The 19,623-nt window shown below is 37.0% G+C and overlaps 1 protein-coding gene across 1 annotated transcript in view; it reads right to left on the bottom strand.

The window, feature by feature from the left end:
• LOC141492881 (protein mono-ADP-ribosyltransferase PARP12-like) overlaps nucleotides 1-19,311 on the bottom strand; it is a 91,191-nt gene extending 71,880 nt beyond the window's left edge. The window contains exons 1-2 of the mRNA XM_074193587.1: nucleotides 18,989-19,311; nucleotides 987-1,122 (exon numbers count right to left, since the gene is read on the bottom strand). Coding sequence (XP_074049688.1) covers nucleotides 987-1,122; nucleotides 18,989-19,296 — 444 coding nt within the window. The 5' untranslated portion in view covers nucleotides 19,297-19,311. The remainder of the gene's footprint in view (nucleotides 1-986; nucleotides 1,123-18,988) is intronic.
• Nucleotides 19,312-19,623: the final 312 nt, after the last annotated feature.

The raw sequence follows: 19,623 nt of genomic DNA, 5'->3' as shown, positions 1-19,623 counted from the left end.
ACACTGTATACAATACAACAATATTGTACAATAATTGTACAATAATATTGTACAATATTGTACAATAATAACTATGAATGACATTGTTATTCTCAGCAACACAATGATCAAAAACAATTCTGAAAGATTTATGATGAAAAATGTCATCTACCACCAAAGAAAGAATTGATAAGAGTTTAAATGCAGATTTAAACTTTTTAATGTTTTTTAATGTTATTTTTCTTGGTGGATTTTTTTTTGGAATGTGTTGTCTTACACAATATGACTAATATGGAAGTCTGTTTTATGTGACAGCACACGTATAACATATCAAATTGCGTGCCTTCTCAATAGGGGGAGAGGGAATAGGAAAGAGATGATTTGGAACTCAAAATTTTTAGAAAACAAATATCAAATATTGTTTTTACGTGTAAATGGAAAATATATATGTGTGTGTGTGTGTGTATATACACACACACATAGAGAGAGAAAGACAAACAGAATTGTAAATTATTTAGCATTATATAATTGTAGAATTGAAGAAGTGCTGGAAATCCTTTAGCTTAACCTGGGGCCCATGAATTTGTGAGTGCATGTTTGTGATTAATATTTTGATAATTGTGATTAAATGATTTCCTAAGTTTATTCAGTTGATGAGCCATAGATCTGGGACAAAAGCTCTCAGATTTGCAGAGCTCAGTCTAATTCTCTTTCTAGCAAACTTCTTAGTTTATCACACTGCTTCCAGAGGTGAAAATCTTCAGAAATTCTAGGCCCATTTGAGCTCAAGAGATCTGTACTACCATTGGAAACCATGTCACCCCACTTCTTAAGCCCATTAAGTGCCTTGGGTAGAAAGATAAAGTTAAGTATTCTATTAACCTGTCTTAAACTTGTATATGTAACCAAAATAGTGCCCTACATTTAGTAGAGAGAATCATAGTAGGTATATTAATACTGGATTTCCTCCACTGACCCATTATTTGTGTAATGTTTCTGTGACTCACCTCAGGCAAAAGGAAAGGATCATTCTGAAAAAGCAGGACTTTGAGCTCTGATTCATTGATGCCAAAAAGGGAATTATTTTTCAGGATTTTGCTATTCCCAGGCAAATGAATATCATGGGAAAATCTGCATTTGTACCTAGGAGAAAGCGAGACATGTGAGCAAAATTTCACTGAAGAATAAGGCAATCAGAGGAATTTACTGTTATAACTTTTTTTCTAGTCATTTTCATTTAAAGGCACGAAAACAATATTGATTGTTTATTTTCAGGAAAAATACAATAATTTTAAGATACAAGGGTAGGAAAAATCTTTGGAGGGGAGGGAGCTGTCAAAGGGAAATGGAGAATAGTATAAATACATGGAGTGGTAAAAACATTGAATTAAGTGTTACGGGCACAGTATTTCTCAGTTGGAAAGGTAAACTTCTACAAAATGAACCAAGTATTTTCTTTTTGTTAGCTATCCCCATTTCAGGGATCCAAGGAAATAGACATTCTTTTCCTTGTTCTCAATGTCACTGAATACAGGCAACTCTTTTGAGTTGCTAAAAATCATCACGCTAGGCAAAATTGAGCAATAAAAATCACAGGGTTAATGGGAAAATTGGGACTGGGAGGGTAACACTTAAATTCTGTTCCAAGGAAAGCTCTGATAGGAGAAACCCTCACTGTATGAACTAGATCGCTGACCAAGCCAGCTGGAATCATAGTTTTGATACAGACTCATGAGAAGCGACCCCACCCAGCCCCACAGGCCCATTTTTTAAAATTTTTGCATGACAATGGGGTTAAGTGACTTGCCCAAGGTCACACAGCTAAGTAATTGTTAAGTATCTGATTCTGGATTTCAACTCAGGTTCTCCTGACTCCAGGGCTGGTGCTCTATCCACCACTGCGCTGCCTAGCTGCCCTGAGACCCATTTTCATAAGGCCTAATGCTGAGGAGGTAGCACACAGGGACCATGCCCAGTCAGTCTTTTCCCTGAACAAGGACACACCACAAGGCCTTTTTCCTACTGGGAGTCAGATATCTTTCCTCATAGACCCCACTGTTTGCTGACAGCACCAACTCTTCAACACATCTGTAGAGGTCACCCTCTTGCACTCTCCATCACTTGTGTGCAAATTCATATTATACTCAAACTAATCCCTGACATATCAATGATACTGGAATAAAGATAGCACAGGATTCTCAATTACTAATCACCTCCCCCCGCCCAACTCTTTTCCTTTGGGACAAATTCATAATTAAGAGTGAGCTTATTTGGACAAGTATTACCAGATAGTAATTTAACTTTCTGAAAACAGAAATCATTAACAGACTTGAGACTTCAGAAGGTGTGAGGACTAATGATCATGATAGGAATTTGGGTTCCAATCTCCATCCTGTAGTAGGTCAATTTCCATTCTCTCTCTGTATTTCAGTCCTACCTCACCCCAGTGAAATGAAGAAAATATTATCCTCTAGGTTGAAAACTGAAGAGAATTTTTGCTAAATGTGAAATGTAGCTGTTATTCTATTGGATGATATGTAAGATCAGGCACTTACTGTTGGCAGAAAAAATATAGAATGGGAAATAGAAATTATAACAAGGGATTAGTTTTCAATTCTACAACAGTTATGAGAAACTGAAGAAAGGAGTCTATGTCTTAAAGATTAACAGCTAGGGAGGATGAAGAAAACCATAATATGGGTTGATGTATAACAGGGAGGGTGGGGAAGCTATAAAGAAAGGAATCTGCTACTACTGATAAGAAGTAAATAAACTTAAAACAAGAAAGCAAAAAACCAGGTCCTCCTGTTGGGTGAATTAGAATATTGGGTGAATTAATAAATAAACTGGTACCAGATTCACATGTCTGTGATCTACATCCAAATAAGGGCAGAAGAGCCAAAGGGCGTGGTCACCAAATGTGGGGAAGGGGAGATTTGATAAGGAATAGAAACCCACATAGGGAGGGTATCAGACATTTCGGATGGGCCTTAGTCCTCTGTAATACCTAGTCAATGAAGGCCTGAGGAATGGAACTGAAGATTCAGGGGCAGAGATAAAAGCTGTTTGTTTTTTGCAACTGTATGTGTCTATCTTTGATGACTACATCCCTCCTGCAAGAATGTATTAAATTTTTAATTGATTTCATTTACCCTGGAGTCAGTTTTTTCTTTAAGATTTATTTATAACAATTATGGGGGTTTTTGCGTGGCATCCAACATTGGAGGGTCTCCCTGCTGAGTTCAGCAGTCCATGGATCATGGGTGAGTGCCCTCCCCATCAGACTTCAGGCCAGGAGACTTTCTCTGTGGTAAATGGAATGAGTGAACTGTCAGGGAACTGTGGCCATCAATCACTTGTACAAGGTCAAGATAGGAAAAATTTAGACTTATAAGTACTATCTTGTTAGAGACATCTTGAGGAAGTTCAGAGACTAGAGTGTGTGAATGCCTTCCAGGAAGTGCTTGGAGCCTAGGAGTCAAATGGATCTGAAGTTTTGCTGTTTGGAACAGCAGGGGAAGGACACAAGACCACACCATGGGGAATCTCTCATGAAATAGGCGTGATGGGGAAATAAGGAAATTAAGGTACCTGGAAAGGGGAGAGAGTCTCTGGGAGATATTCCTCCTGAAAAGTTCAACTGGGAGGATATCAGAATAGTACATGTATTAGGAAGCAGAAGATGGCTGAATGAGATATATTTGTATCTGTGTGCTTAAATGGTGTGTCTGTGTCTAGATTGGCTTTTGCCAGCCACCGATAATGTGTCTGTGTCCAGTTCTGAAGCAAGGTTAGCATGGTCATCTCCCTCCCTCTCTTTTCTAGTTACTGAGGCAGCTGCTTTGTAAAGAAAATAGAATCAGTGACAAGTAGAGAGAAAAGGGTGAAAATGAATAGGTGGGTTAGGAGCCCTTGGTAAATCTGAAAGTGAAACCTCAAAAGCTAATGAGGAAACCCTAGAGTAATATTCCTCCAGATAGTCTTGGATAGGGAGGAAGATACAACTTGGACATGACAGAAAGTTGTATGAAAAAGATTTTGTAGATAAATTATCAGAATTAGACTGAAAGCTGAAAAGATTTATAAGTGTGAGCTCTTGTTCCTCACCATCCCTCCCTTCTAGTTTCAGAGGATGACTGTCAAGAGATCTATCTTACTCTCTCAGGAATGAGAGAGGGTCTGCTCACAAATACTCCTCCCTGGTCCTCCTTGAAGGGCAAATTAAGTTTTTAAGCTGTCTTTGCAAGTTTGCAGACAAACCAGAGAGCCTATCCCATCAGAGAATAGACAAATAGAGATTAATTTGGTTTGAAATTAAAAATTGTAGGAACAAGTTATGATTACTACAAATATCCTCACTGAGGAGGATGAGAAACAAATAATCTTGTGAGTAAAGGAAGGAGGTGCCCATTGAACTTTTTTAGGGGAACAAGATTAAAAATTAGAGTGGCTGGAAGGATCTGTATGAACTGATGCTGAGGGAGATGAGCAGAACCAGAAAAACATTGTATACCCTAACAGCAATATGGGGGTGATGATCAAACTTAATGGACTTGTTCATTCCATCAATGCAACAATCAGGGACAATTCTGGGATATCTGCAAAGGAGAATATCATCTGTATCCAGAAAAAAGAATTGTGGACTTTGAACAAAGACTGCTCTTAATTTAAAAAAAATTACCTTATTATGTAATTTTGCAATCTCTTATACTTTATTTTTTTTTGCCTTAAAGATATGATTTCTCTCTCATCACATTCAACTTAGATCAATGTATACTATGGAAACAATGTAAAGACTAACAGACTGCCTTCTGTGAGGGGGTGAGGGGAGGGAAGCAAGATTAGGAGAAAAATTGTAAATTCAAAATGAATAAAATCTTTCTAAAAAAAAAAAAAGGATGGTTAGATGGCGCAGTGAATAGAGCACCAGTCCTGGAGTCAGGAGTACCTGAGTTCAAATCCAGCCTCAAACACTTAATAATTACCTAGCTGTGTGGCCTTGGGCAAGCCACTTAACCCCATTTGCCTTGCAAAAACCTAAAAAAAAGAAACTGAATACAGCAAAAGAAACTTTTTTCTTTCTCAAAAAAAAAATTAGGCTGGCACAATGCTAAAGCACTGGAATCAGGAGGACCTAAATTAAAATCCGGCCTCAGTCACTTAATAATTGCCTAGCTGTATGACCTTGGCAAGTCCCTCTAAACCCCACTTCCTTAAATAAATATATTTTTAATAGGCTATCTATTTAGGGAAGTGGAGAATTTATGTTGAAAAAATTAAAAGTATTTTTGACCTTCTCATTCTAAAGAATAAGAGAGAGATCAGGAAATTTAAAACCTGAATGGATGTTGTATGTTGTAGATTGAGTATGTCCAAAGGACTAAGAAATTATATCTCAAATTATTGGGAGAGGAACCAAATACTTTCCAGTGGACTTCAGTGGAGAAGGAATCTATTAAAGAAATGAAACAGGTACTAACTCAGGCTCCAATATTATTTCTCCCCTCCAGAACAAATCATTTCCTATCTTTATAATAATAGATAAAGTCTTTGTTCAGACTTGGGAAGGACAATGAAGATCAGTGATCTTCTTACAAAATTACTAGACACAACCTTAAGAGGGTGATCAGAGTAAGATTACAAGCAAAGGTGGCTACTGCCATTTTAGTGGAAGAAAGTAGTAAATTAATTTTTTGGAGGAGCAAGTAACCCATATCAAATGAAAACTATGTTAAACCAAAGAGCTAGGAAGTGGTTAACTAAAAGTATGAAACTATTCTATTGGGAAAACAAGAGGAAAATGTAAGAAAAGATGCAATATGTGCTCATTTTGCTTCTTTCCTGGTTTCTGAAACAGGATCTGGAGACTGACCTGAAGTCAGGCACATTCTGACTGAATTAGAAATTAAGAATTGGGGAAGTGATAATCAGCTTGAATCCCAGAGTTCAAACTTCTAGTCAGGTTGAATCTTTAATAAGTGATCTTAATCAGGTTCAAGCATACTACCTCCCCCACTTCCTCACCCAGGAGTTCACTATTACTTCTCAATATGGGAATGGGATGTATGACTATGGGGAGAGTAGAGCTGAAACATCTGGTAATAAGAATTTTCTGTGCTTCAAAATTTCTGGGTAGTAAAAGGAAAAATCATTGTATAAGAACTGCATATAAGGATGTAACACACACACATGCATATATATATATGTATATGTACATAGATATAGCAATATATCTATATGCATATACATATCCATATATCTATATCTATATCTATATATATGTACTAATTTGGAGATTTAATATGGACTCCTTAGGTCTCTTTGGGTCAGAATAGCAGTTTGTGAAATTGTTCTTTCTTTTATCCACCAAGTGTTTATAAAAGGAAATAGTTTAGAAATTAAGTTGTCATAAGCCCAGATTTCATATAATTTAATTAATTTTTTATTTGGCATTAAGACAAATGGGAAATATGTATGGATTTGACATTTATTAACTGAGTGACTAAAGGAAGTTATATGCTAACTTTTACTGTTCCAGCCAAGATGGCAGAGAGAAGTCAGGCACTGTGCTAAGGTCTCCTGGCTTTTCCTCAGAACTAATATGAATCACATCTCTCTCTCTCTCTCTTTTGGCAAGGCAAATGGGATTAAATGGCCTGCCCAAGGTCACACAGCTAGGTAATTATTAAGTGTCTGAGGCTGGATTTGAACTCAGGTACTCCTTACTCCATGGCTGGTGCTCTATCCACTGCACCACCTAGCCACCTCTGAATCACACTTCTTACAGAAATTCCATTGACAAAATTCAGAAAAAGAAGCTAGGAGATGAACATCTACCAACAAGGTCTGTCTCAGGGGAGCTTGGGTGAGCCGGGGGCAGAGAGCAGAGAATTAACCCAGGGGAGGTGGGAGTGAAGCTTGAGGACCAACCTACTAAGAACAGCCACAGAGACTTTGACTGCAGCTGGGGGAGCTCCAGGGGGGCCTGTGGTGGAGTTCCAGTACAGAGAGTTGCGGAGTACAGCTGAAAATCAATCTATCCTGCTTGGCTTAGCTGGTCTGGAGGACCAGGGCCATCGGCTCCATACTTTCAGCAGAATCCTCTTTCCAGAACAAACACAGTAACAGCCCCACACCAGGCCCAGGTATGGGCAGCAGAGCTCCCTCTGTAGAATAAGGAGATTAAATATCTAACCCCATCCAGCTGTGTTCCCCACCCCCTCCAGGACTAGAGAATGGACCTCAAATCAAGGTCACAGACACCCCACAGAAAGCAACCAGCATCCCTTACTGGCTGGTCCACTTGGAGTTACTAAACCAAATGAGCAAAGCCTCTAGGAATTTCAACACTAAAGGTCTGTGAACCAGACCCTCCCCCAATACAAGATCTTAGGAAAATGAAGAAAAGTCAGGTAAAAGGGGGGTTCATAGAAAAACTACCTTGAAGACAAAGATCTTAACTCAGAGAGATCTAGAACTTCTGAGGAGAATATGAATTGGCCTCCAGCCCAGAAAGACTTCCTAGAAGAAATCAGGAAGGAGTTTAAAATTCAATTGGAAAAACTGGGAAAAGAAACTCAAGAGAAAATTAGCACTTTGCAAGAGAAAATTAACATCTAGCAACAAGAAAAAAAAATCCTTGGAAAATACAATTGACCAAATGCAAAATGAAAATAATTCTCTCAAAACCTCAATTGTACAAATTGAAAAACTCCTTCAAAAAATAGAATTGACCAAGTGGAAAAGGAGTTGCAAAAAGTAAATGAAGAAAATTCTTCTCCAAAAAAAGGAATGGAATCTGTGGAAACTAATGACTTCATGAGACAACAAGAATCTGTTAAACAAAACCAAAAAATCAAAAAAAAAAAAAATAGAAGATAATGTAAAATGACTCATCAGCAAAACCACTGACCTTGAAAATAGATCCAAAAGAGACAACTTAATAAGTATTGGGCTTCCTGAAAACTTTGAGGAGGGGGAAAAAAGCCTAGATTCAATATTACAGGATTTAGTGATGGAAAATTGCCCTGACATCATGGAACCAGAGGGCAAAATAGTTATTGAAAGAATACATTGATCCTCTCCTGAAAGGGATCCCAAAATGAAAATATCAAAGAATGTTGTAGCTAAATTCCAGAACTATCAGATAAAAGAAAAAATCCTGCAAGCAGTCAGAAAGAAACATTTTAGATACCAAAGAGCCACATGTGGTAAGGATTACACAAGGACCTTGTTGCATCAACATTAAGGGATCAAAGGGCTTGGAATGCAATATTCTGAAGAGCAAGGGAGCTTGGAATGCAGTCAAAAATTTACTATCCAGGAAAAAAGATGGCTATTTAATGAAATAGGAGGCTTCCAAGTTTTCCTGATGAAAAGACCAGAACTAAATAGAAAATTTAGACTTCAAACAGGAGACTCAAGAGCCACATGAAAAGGTAAAAAAGGGGGTAAAGGAAAAAAAAAACTATTATCCAATAGGATGAAACTGAAACCCCATCTGGGAGATTCTCATAACTCTCAAGAATTATAACTCTATGAGACAGAATATACTTAGGCAGAAGTAATGGACACTTATGACTTACTCATGGCTCTGATACAATGATTTAAAATAGAATTTTTTAAAAACAATAGCTCCTTAAAAGGGGGGGGAACAATAAAGAGATGGGAGGATGGAAGAGATTGAATGGGGTAAATCACATTACATAAAGAGGTATAAAGGACCTATTGCAATAGAGGGGAAGAAGGGAGGAGGTGAGAACCACCTGAATCTTACTCTCATCAGATATGGCTCAAAGTTAACAGATACACACTCAGTTAATAAATTTATCTTATCTTTTAAGTATTAAAAGGTGGAAGGGGGAGGGGAGAGGAAAAGAGGAACTAACAGAAGGAAGGGAAGGAAGAAGGGGCAAAGGGAAAGGGGAAAAAAAGCAGGGATTGGATATAAGGGGCAAATACTCTGGAGGAGGTGGAATTCAGAAAGTACTGAGGAATATAGATAAAGTGAAAAAAAGGGAAAAAATACAAACAGAAGGAAGATAGCATGGAGGGCAATAAAGAATTCGTAATTATAACTTTGAATGTGAATGGGATGAACTCTCCCATAAAACATAAGTGAATATCAGAGTGGATTAAAAACCAGAATCCTCCAATATGCTGATTATAAGAAACTCATTTGAAGCAAAGAAATACATATAGAGTAAGATGCAAAAGAGGTAAAAGGTTGGAGCAAAATATATTTTGCTTCAGCTGAAGTGAAAAAAGTAGAGGTATCAATCCTTATCTCAGACAAAGCAGCTGCAAAAAATACATTTCATTAAAAGAGATAAGGAAGGAACTGATAACAACCATAGACAATGAAGCAATTTCATTACTAACTATGTAAGCACCCAGTGGTATAGCATACAGATTCTTATAAGAGAAGTTGAATGAATTACAGGAAGACACAGACAGCAAAACTCTACTGGTGGGAGACCTCAACATCCCATTTTCAGATTTAGATAAATTTAACCATAAAATAAACAAGAAGGAAGTTAAGGAGGTAAATAGAATGTTAGAAAATCTAGACAATGATAGACCTTTGCAGAAAGTTTAATGGGGTTAGAAAGGAATATACTTTTTTTCTTCAGAACATGGTACTTACAGAAAAACTGACCACGTACTAGGGCATAAAACCCTTATAATCAAATGTAGAAAGGCAGAAATAATGAATACATCTTCCTCCGCATATCATAATGCAATAAAAATGGCATGCAATAATAGGCCATGGAGCAATAGACCTAAAACTAAATAACCTCATTTTAAAGAATGAATGGATCAAACAACAAAATTATAAAAAGAATTAATGATTTCATCCTAGATAATGAAAATAACAAGGCAACATACCAAAACTTATGGGATACAGCTAAAGCATTTGTCAGAGAACATATTATATCTTTAAATGCTTACATGAACAAATTAGAGAAAGAGGAAATCAATGAATTAAACATGTAAATAAACAAATTAGAGAAAGAACAAATGAACCCCCATTAAATACCAAATTAGAAATTCTAAAAATTTAAGGAGAAATTAATAAAAATGAAAGCAAGAAAACTATTGAACTGATAAATAAAACCAAAAGTTAGTTTTATGAAAAAAGCAATAAAATTGATAAACCTCTAGTTAACTTGATCAAAAAAAGAAATAAGAAAACCAAATTGCTAGTATCATAAATGAAAAAGGTGAACTCACCACCAATGAGGAGGAAATTAAAGTAATAATTTAGAATTATTTTACCCAACTCTATGCCAATAAATTCAATAATTTAAATGAAATAGATAAATATTTACAAAAACATACATTGCCCAGGTTAAATGAAGAGAAAATTAAATACCTAAATAAACCTATCTCAGAAAAAGAAATCCAACAAGCTATTATCGAACTCCCTAAGAAAAAATTTCCAGGGTCAGATGTATTCACAAGTAAATTCTATCAAACATTTAAGGAACTATTGGTTCCAACTCTATATAGACTCTTTGGAAAAATAGGTGAAGACAGAACTCTGTCTAATTCTTTCTATGATACCAATGTTGATACCTTAACCAGAAAGAGTCAAAACAAAGAAAGAAAATTATAGGTCTCTCTCCCTAATGAATTTAGATGCAAAAATCTTAAATAAAAACTTAGCAAAGCAATTACAGCAAGTTATCACTAGGATAATACACTATGACCAAGCAGAATTTATCCCAAGAACTCAGGGTTGGTTCAATATTAGGAAAACTGTTAGTATAATTAACTATATTAATAATAAATGTATCAGAAATCATATGATTATCTCAATAGATGCTGAAAAAGCCTTTGACAAAATAAAGCACCCAAAGAGAACACAGGAATAAATAAGCAGTATCTATCTGAAACCATGAACAAGCATTGTATGCAATGGGGATAAGCTAGAGGTATTCCCAATAAGATCAGGGGTGAAACAAGGGTGTCTATTGTCACCATTACTATCCAATATTGTGTTAGAAATGCTAGCTTCAGCAATAAAAGAAGAAGAAATTGAATGCATTAGAATTGGGAAGGAAGAAACAAAACTCTCACTCTTTGAGATGACAATGGTATACCTAGAGAATACTAAAATTCATCTAAAACACTACTAGAAACAACGAGCAACTTTAGCAGAATCTCAGGATATAAAATAAATTCTCATAAATCCTCAGCATTTCTGCATACTATTAGCAAGATACAGCAGTAAGAGCTAGAAAGAGAAATCCATTTAAAGTAACTTCAGACAATATAAAATACCTGGGAGTCTACCTGCCAAGGCAGACTCAGAAACTCTAGTAAAACAACTATAAAACACTTCTCACACAAATAAAATCAGATTTAAATAACTGGATAAATATCAACTGCTTGTGGATAGGCCAAGCTAATATAATAAAAATGACAATTCTACCTAAATTAAACTACTTATTTAGTACCTTACCAAACTTCCAAAAAATTACTTTAATGAGCTGGAAAAAATCATAAGTAAATTTATACGGAGAAATAAAAAGTCAAGAATATCCAGGGATTTAATGAAAAAAAAAGTGCAAAAGAAGATCTAGGGGCAGCTAGGTGGTGCAGTGGATAAAGCACTGGCCCTGGAGTCAGGAGTACCTGGGTTCAAATCCGGTCTCAGACACTTAATAATTACCTAGCTGTGTGGCCTTGGGCAAGCCACTTAACCCCATTTGCCTTGCAAAAACCTAAAAAAAAAAAAAAGAAGATCTAAAATTATATTATAAAGCATCAGTCATCAAAACTGTCTGGTATTGGCTAAGAAATAGAGTGGTAGACCAGTGGAATAGACTAGATGCAAAAGAGACAACAGGAAATGATTATGGTAATCTGCTGCTTGATAAACACAAAGAGTCTAGCTTCTGGGATAAAAACTCTCTCTTTGTTAAAAACTGTTAGGAAGGAGCAGCTAGGCGGTGTAGTGGATAAAGCATTGGCCTTGGAGTCAGGAGTACCTGGGTTCAAACCCGGCCTCAGACACTTAATAATTACCTAGCTGTGTGGCCTTGGGCAAGCCATTTAACCCCATTTGCCTTGCAAAAAAAAAAACCCTAAAAAAAAAACTGTTGGGAAAATTGGAAGTTAGTATGGCAGAAATTTGGATTAGACCAACATCTCACACCCTATACCAAGATAAAATCAAAATGGGTACAGGATTTAGGCATAAAAGACAATATTATAAGCAAACTAGGAGATCAAAAAGTAGTTTACCTGTCAGATCTATGGAAAGGGAAGCAGCTTATGACCAAGGAGGAGAGGGAGAACATCATCAAAAACAAACTAGAGGGGCAGCTAGGTGGCACAGTGGATAGAACACTGGCCCTGGAGTCAGGAGTACCTGGGTTCAAATCCGGCCTCAGACACTTAATAATTACCTAGCTTTGTGGCCTTGGGCAAACCACTTAACCCTATTGCCTTGCAAAAAAAAAAATCTGAAAAAAAACCTAGATAATTTTGATTATATTAAATTAAAAAGCTTTTGCACAAACAAAACCACTCTAACCAAGATCAAAAGAAATGTAATAAATTGGGAAACAATTTCTGACAAAGGACTCATTTCTAAAATATATAGAGAACTGAGTCAAGTTTATAAAAAAACAAGCCATCCCCCAAATGACAAATGGTCAAAGGATATGCAGAGGTAATTTACAGATGAGGAAATCAAAGAAATCCATAGTGATATGGAAAAATTGATCTAAATCATTACCTATTAGAGAAATGCAAATTAAAGTATCTCTGAGGTACCACCTCACACCTCTCAGACTGGCTAATATGACCAGAAAGGACAATGATCAGTGTTGGAAGGGATTGGGAGATCTTGGGACATCTTTCTGGAGAGCAATTTGGAATTACACCCAAAGGGCAATAAAAACATGCACCACTCTATTTCTTAGCCAATACCAGACAGTTTTAATGATTGATACTTTATAACATAACTTTAGATCTGGTAGGGCTTTTGCCCTACCTTCTTTTGCACTTTTTTCATTAAATCCCTGGATATTTTATCCAGCAATACCACTACTGGGTCTATATTCTGAAAAAGGGAAAGGGTATAAACATCATTTGTACAAAAATATTCATAGCAGCTCTATGGGGGGGCAAAGAATTGGAAATTGAGTAAATGTTTATCAATTGGGGAATGACTGAACAAATTGTGTTATATGTATATTATGGAACACTCTTGTTCTATTATTGGGAGGGATGGGAATTCAGAAAAGCCTGAAAAGGATATGCATGAACTGATGCTGAGCGAGATGATCAAACCAGAAGAATATTGTACACCATAACAGTAACATGGGGTTGAAGATCAATCTTAATGGACTTGCTCATCTCATCAGTGAAACAATCAGGGACTTTTGGGGGGTGGTATCTGTGATGGACAAAACCATCTGTATCTGCAGAAAGAATTGTGGAGTTTAAACAAAGACCAAAGACTATTGCCTTTAATTTAAAAAATCTTACGTAATTTTGCTATCTCTTATATTTTATTTTTTCCTTAAGGATATGATTTCTCTCTCAACACATTCAATTTTGATCAATGTAAAGACTATCAGACTGCCCTCTGTGGTGGGTGGACGGAGGGAAGTGAGATTGAGGGAAAAATTATAAAATTCAAAAAACAATAAAAAAGTATATATATTATGATATTAATGGTGATAAGATGGCCATAAGGAAATTTAGACATGCATTTAAGTGTATAAGGCATCACCTTATTAGTAATGGATTTTAAGTTTTAAATAATGTTAATGTTTTGATATATTGTATAGTTGGTAGACTTTTTTATGTTTTGTATAACTTGAATATTATAGAGTAATATAGAGTAAAATAGAGTAGTTTTATTAGCTATGTTATTTATCAACCCCCTGTTTTGTAACTGCCTGGATTTTTCCACCTTTACCTAAAGAAATCAATGTGTATAGCCCACCATAGGATAAACAGTTGGGCAGACAGGGACAACAAACCCACTTTCCTTTTCTGCAGTCCCTGTTAATTTAGTCTGGGCAAGATTAACCAGTCCTGGGAAATAAGCCAACTATGAATTAGAATTTCAAAACAATGAACCTGGTCTACTGTACATCTTCAAATTTCTGTCTAAAATAGAAATGATTTTTAATAATTTAACTTTTATATTAAGACAAATTCGAACTGAAATAGTGAAGTCTTTTATTTATGAATGAATCAGTAGACTCTTTGTTGCAGACCCATGGGGGAACAACAACTGAATCTAGCCCTAAGTTATGACTGATGAAAATGTTTTTAGAGTATTTGAAATTAAAGTTAAATTTTATACTAACAGATTTGCTAAGTTCCAATTTTAAAGATGTATTCCTGTTTTTAGATTGAATAAAAGAAGAGAGAACTATTTAAAGAGAAACAGTCAAGGCAGTTAGGTGGCCTAGTGAATTAGAGTGCCAGCTCTGGAACCAGGAGGACCTGAGTTCAAATTCAGCCTTGGACACTTAAATAATTACCTGGCTTAGTGACCCTAGGCAAGTCACTTATCCCATTGCCTTGCAAAAATCTAAAAAAAAAAAAAACAGAGTAACAGTCTCAGAAGAGGAATGTTTGGAAAAGTATTTATATAATAGGACCTACTAAACTTTCAAATCTGTAAACTAATACACTATAATAATGTGATGGCTTTGCTTATAGCCGAATCAATTAGGCATTAGATTAATATTAAAAGTAATTGCAATAATTTCAAGTAGAAAGGATCTTGCTGTTTTGATCTAAATTTGTTGCCAGTACATGGCATAAGTAAGAGTTCTTTTAAGAATGATATAGGTTGGGGGGGCAGTTAGGTGGCACTGTAGATAGAGAACTGGCCCTGGAATCAGGAGGATCTGAGTTCAAATCAGACCTCAAACACTTATGCAACCTTAGACAAGTCACTTAATCACATTGTCTTGCAAAAACAAAAAAAAGATAGGTATAAAATAATTCACATGTTCTATTTGGAATCTAAGGTATCTTACGTTTGTTACATTTGGAATTTGGAACACCTGTATAACTATATGCAAATTACATTGTTCTAATTCTTCTAAGATTATTCTAATTGTTTTAAAAGATTTTGGAAGCAACAGTTTGTTGCTTATTTGTATGTATATAATAACCGAACACATTAATAGAGAAAATGTTTAATAGATGATCTGCTTCTAAATGCATTTTGGGATTATTGTATTTATACATCCCTCATCACTTGTTTGCTTTGAAGTAAAAGTACCTATGAAACATGGATAAAATACATTGAGAATTTTTGGTATGATAATTTTTTGTTATTTCTTATGTGAGATTTTAATTGATACTCAATTCTTGTGAACTGAACTCACTTGAAGTTTATGTCTGACACCTGGTATGATCAACAAAGGAAATGCTGTTTGGCTGATGTTCTTTGATGTTCTGTTGGTGCCAGTAACCCAATGAGGGTTGGACACTGCAGGTAACAGGCTCATTGGGATAAGATATGAAAGAGTAATTTTCAGCAAGTTCTGAAATTGAACTCTTTCTGACTCAGTTTCCCAAAAGTGACATTTGGAAAATGTGTCACCTGGAAGATTTAAAGTCTGGTTCAAGGCATTTGGCCACCCACATGACCTCTGCCTGGAAATTGACATATCTAAATGAATACAGGAAGTTTTCTTCTCTGTATGTTCCTGATCCTTATGGTAAATTGCTGTATTCATGTCTAGTGATCAATACTAAGATCAAGAAAAGAAATTTCAAATCATTTGGTTTAGTCATCTAAATTCTAATAGCCAGGTAGATTAGTGAAAAGTCTTGGCATCTGTTTTCAGCTATTTGCTCCTATGAGAATTCCTTTTAATTCTAAGGGGGTATTTCAGTGAAATAATAAGAAATTTTTGAGCTGTTTTCAGGAAAGGAGTGCAAGTCAACTAAGTATATCAGAAAAATAACCTAGGTCATTTTTAGTTAAGGATGTTTGAGTCATTATTTTAATAATAGCAAAAGGTTAAAACTGTTTTATTTGTAAATCACTGGATACTCTCTTTTCTAAATTGTTTATCAAATGTCTATTACAAGTTCAAGTTAATTTGATAATCTTTAATGATTTCACTTCTGTAGTGGAATCTGTATGGAAGCTTATTTTGTTAAGTGAAGTAGCATCTTTCAGATGATTAAAAAGAATAAGATAATGTCAAAAGCAAAAACTGGATTTCTATTTTAACTAAATTTTCTGTGTATATCAACATGACCATAGGCAAGTTAAAATGTAAACTGCAAAAATCTAAGACATTCCAGAGTTCTATTTTTTACTGATGAAAATATGAGTTTTGATTTGATTAAAATTTAAATGTTGTGGTGAGAAGTTCTTTTACCAGAAAAGAAGATCCCCATAAGTCATCTGAACTGGAAAGGACTTCTAGAACAGACACTGAAGATACAGAAGGACATCAGATGTCTCCAGAAGAAAGAAAAATTGTACCAAAAGTTTAGTTAAGGTTTATTGTCTACATCTTGTGTCTATTTCAATGGGTTATTTAATCAAAGGGAACTGCCCCCTTTAAATCGCTATAATTTTCCTCTTAATTCTGTAGTGCATTGCCCATATTTATGCTCCCCTTATAGTTAGACAATATTTGTTGCCTGCCCATTAAGAAGACAATATAAGTAGAATAACTTTTACTTACTAGATGAAATACAGGGTAGGGGGGCAGCTAGGTGGTGCAGTGGATAGAGCACCAGCCCTGGAGTCAGGAGTACCTGAGTTCAAATCTGACCTCAGACACTTAATAATTACCCAGCTGTGTGGCCTTGGGCAAGTCACTTAACCCCATTGCCTTGCAAAAAAAGAAACTGAAATACAGGGTAAGGATAAAGACATGTATGAGGAAGAAAATGAAAAATTATAAACCAAATTTGAGAAATTAAAGGTATAGAAATGAAATTTTGGTTGTAAAAAGAGGAGGGATTTTAATACATGATTAGTTTTCATTTCTACATCAGTTAGGAGAAATTGAGGAAAGGAGTCTGTGTCTTACAGATAAATAGCTAGGGAAGATGGAGAAAATCATAAAATGAGTTGAGGGAAGATGGGGATGTCATAAAGAAAGGAATCTGCTTCTATTGATAATAGATAAACTTACCTATTGTAAAAATGCAAAAAACCATAAAATTAGAATTTTGAGTGAATTAAAGAATAAACTGGTGCCAGTCTACGTGTCAGATTCACATCCAAATAAGAGCAGAAGAACCTAAGGGCCTAGTTTGTGGGGAAAAGGAGATTTGATAAAAAAAAAATGGGGACCTTCGTGGGGAGGGAATTAAGCACTTTGGATAGGTCTTGGATCTATGTAATCCCCAGCCAATGAAGATCTGAGGGAGGGAACTGAAGTTTTAGAGGCAGAGATAAAAGCTGCTTGCTTTTTGCTTCTGTGTGTTTCTGTCTTTGATGACCACACCCATCCTGCAGAAATGTATTAAATTTTTAAGTTACTTCATTCACCCTGGTTTCTTTGTTTTTTCCTTTAAGATTTATTTCTAACAAAGTGAAAGACAGGGAGCAAAGGAGCAAGTAATTGGAGGAAATCCACCCTCTCCTTGCCTATTTCCCCTTAACACCCATGTTTCTGGTTATATTAGCTCCCCATGACATGTGATGCTTTGCATTATAATGTAAGTTGGAAAGGTGGAAGCAGAGAGGAGAAATTTGGTCCCACAATTTTTTTCACATATTCTTAACAAATAAAAAAAATCAGCCATCTTACTCTTCAGGACTGTGTAAAAGCTAAGGACTTATAAGTGACCCCCATGTTTATCAGCCACTTTTACCTTCCTCATGATGTTCCATTCCTCGATTGAAGGACAAAAGGAAAAGGATTGGAAGTACATTGGGAGATCAGGTCGTGATCTCTTTGTTGTTATTTAGTCAGTAATAGTATTGTCTCAGGCTGTTTTCTTGGTAAAGGCTTTGGAGTGGTTTTTTCATTTCTTTCTCCCACCCTTTTTGTAAACCCAGTAATCTTCAATTTTTGTATCTCCTATTTGTTTCACTTTCATTTCCTTTAAACTCATAGCAGAGAGAGAGAGAGAGAGAGAGAGAGAACTGGAAGATAGGCAGAGACATTGAGATTCAGCCTCTGTGGAAGTTGTTCGAGGGCCTCCCAATGTTTTGATTGATTCACAGGACTGGCTGGGACTTTGACCTTGGGGAACTTATATCCCCAGTTCAGTTCAATTCAGTAGGCATTTATTAAGCCCCTATTACAAGTAAGATGCCTTGTTGGGGGTCAAGCCTAAAGTCAAGGAATCCAAAGATTTCAAAAAAAAGAAAAAATTAGTCCCTGCCTCAAAAGACCTTACATCTTATGTGGGCTGCTTCATCAACTGTGAAATTAGAAGCTTAAATAGGTTTCCTTTTCTAAGGAGCTATTACTCAATTCAATAAATATTCAATAATTCAATTCAATAAAAAACTATTACTCAATTCAATAAATATTCAATAATTCAATTCAATAAATATTCTTTAAACTCTTAATTTGTGCTAGACACTAAAATGAGACTAGGTGGATTGTGATAAAGACAAAAGACAAAAGAAAAAGAAACGATGTTTGGCCTCAGATAGTTTACATTCTCCTGGAGGATTACAACAGGAACAAGGACCGAATCAGTGATTCATCGAGGAAATTCCTCACCAGGTAATCCCCTTTATGAAAACAGGTTGGCATCTTCTCTTTAGTTTAAAGGTTACGATGGCGTGTACAGAGAAAGAAAGACAAAATACATAATAGATACACAATTACTGAGGCTGAGAGGGGAGGTAACAGCTGGAAGGATTCTATGTATCTGTGATAGCCTCTGGAGCACAAAGAGCTTCGGGAAGATGCTATTGATGCGTGTCTCCTCCATCTCCACCTGACTGCCATCTTCAGCACCACCACCAAGCATCCCCCCCCAGCCAGCCGTCGCTTGCCCCCCGCTCCCCCCCCATTAAGTACCCCCCACTCACCCTTGCTTTTTGAATCTGCACCTATCCTGAACGAACAGTTTGCAGAGGTGCAGCCGCTCGCAGCCGTCGCACTCGTCGCGCAGGTAGTGTCCGCAGAGGCGCAGGGGGCTCACGGCCACGGCCAGCACCCCCGAGGGGTCCTCGTCCTCCACCAGCAGGAAGCGCTCGGGCCCGGCCTCCCGCAGGATCTGGTCCAGCTGCGCCTCGGACCAGCCGATCCGCTGGCTCAGGCGCCGCACGTCCGAGGAGCCCGCCTGGTCCTCGCACAAGAGTTTGGTGAGGAAGCAGGAGACCCCCGGATCCGCCATGGCCCGCAGCTGGGCCCCGAAGCCCCCCGGCCTCCGCCGCAGCTGGAGCGGCCCCAGCAGAGGCCACCGGCTCCTCCCCTCCTCACCACTGAAAGGTAAAGCCCTAGCCTCAGGCGGACCCAGGCGAGGGGTGGGCCCTAGCCTGGAAAGGGGAGGGGAGGGGAGGGGAGGGGGAGAGGGGAGGGCTGCAGTCTCTCTGGAAGAGGAGGCCAGAGCCAATCGCCAAGCTACAAGGGCCACTCCTCCGAGCGCAGGCAGGCCAGGGCCAGGTCCTTTCCCTTTTAGTCCAAAGGAAGCTGCCACCCGTGAGCATTTCGCCCACCTCCC

The sequence above is a fragment of the Macrotis lagotis genome, chromosome 7 (genome assembly GCF_037893015.1).
Source record: "Macrotis lagotis isolate mMagLag1 chromosome 7, bilby.v1.9.chrom.fasta, whole genome shotgun sequence".
Classification (NCBI taxonomy): domain Eukaryota; kingdom Metazoa; phylum Chordata; class Mammalia; order Peramelemorphia; family Peramelidae; genus Macrotis; species Macrotis lagotis.
Note: the sequence above shows the minus strand (reverse complement) of the source record. Positions and strands in the feature narration are given on the sequence as shown.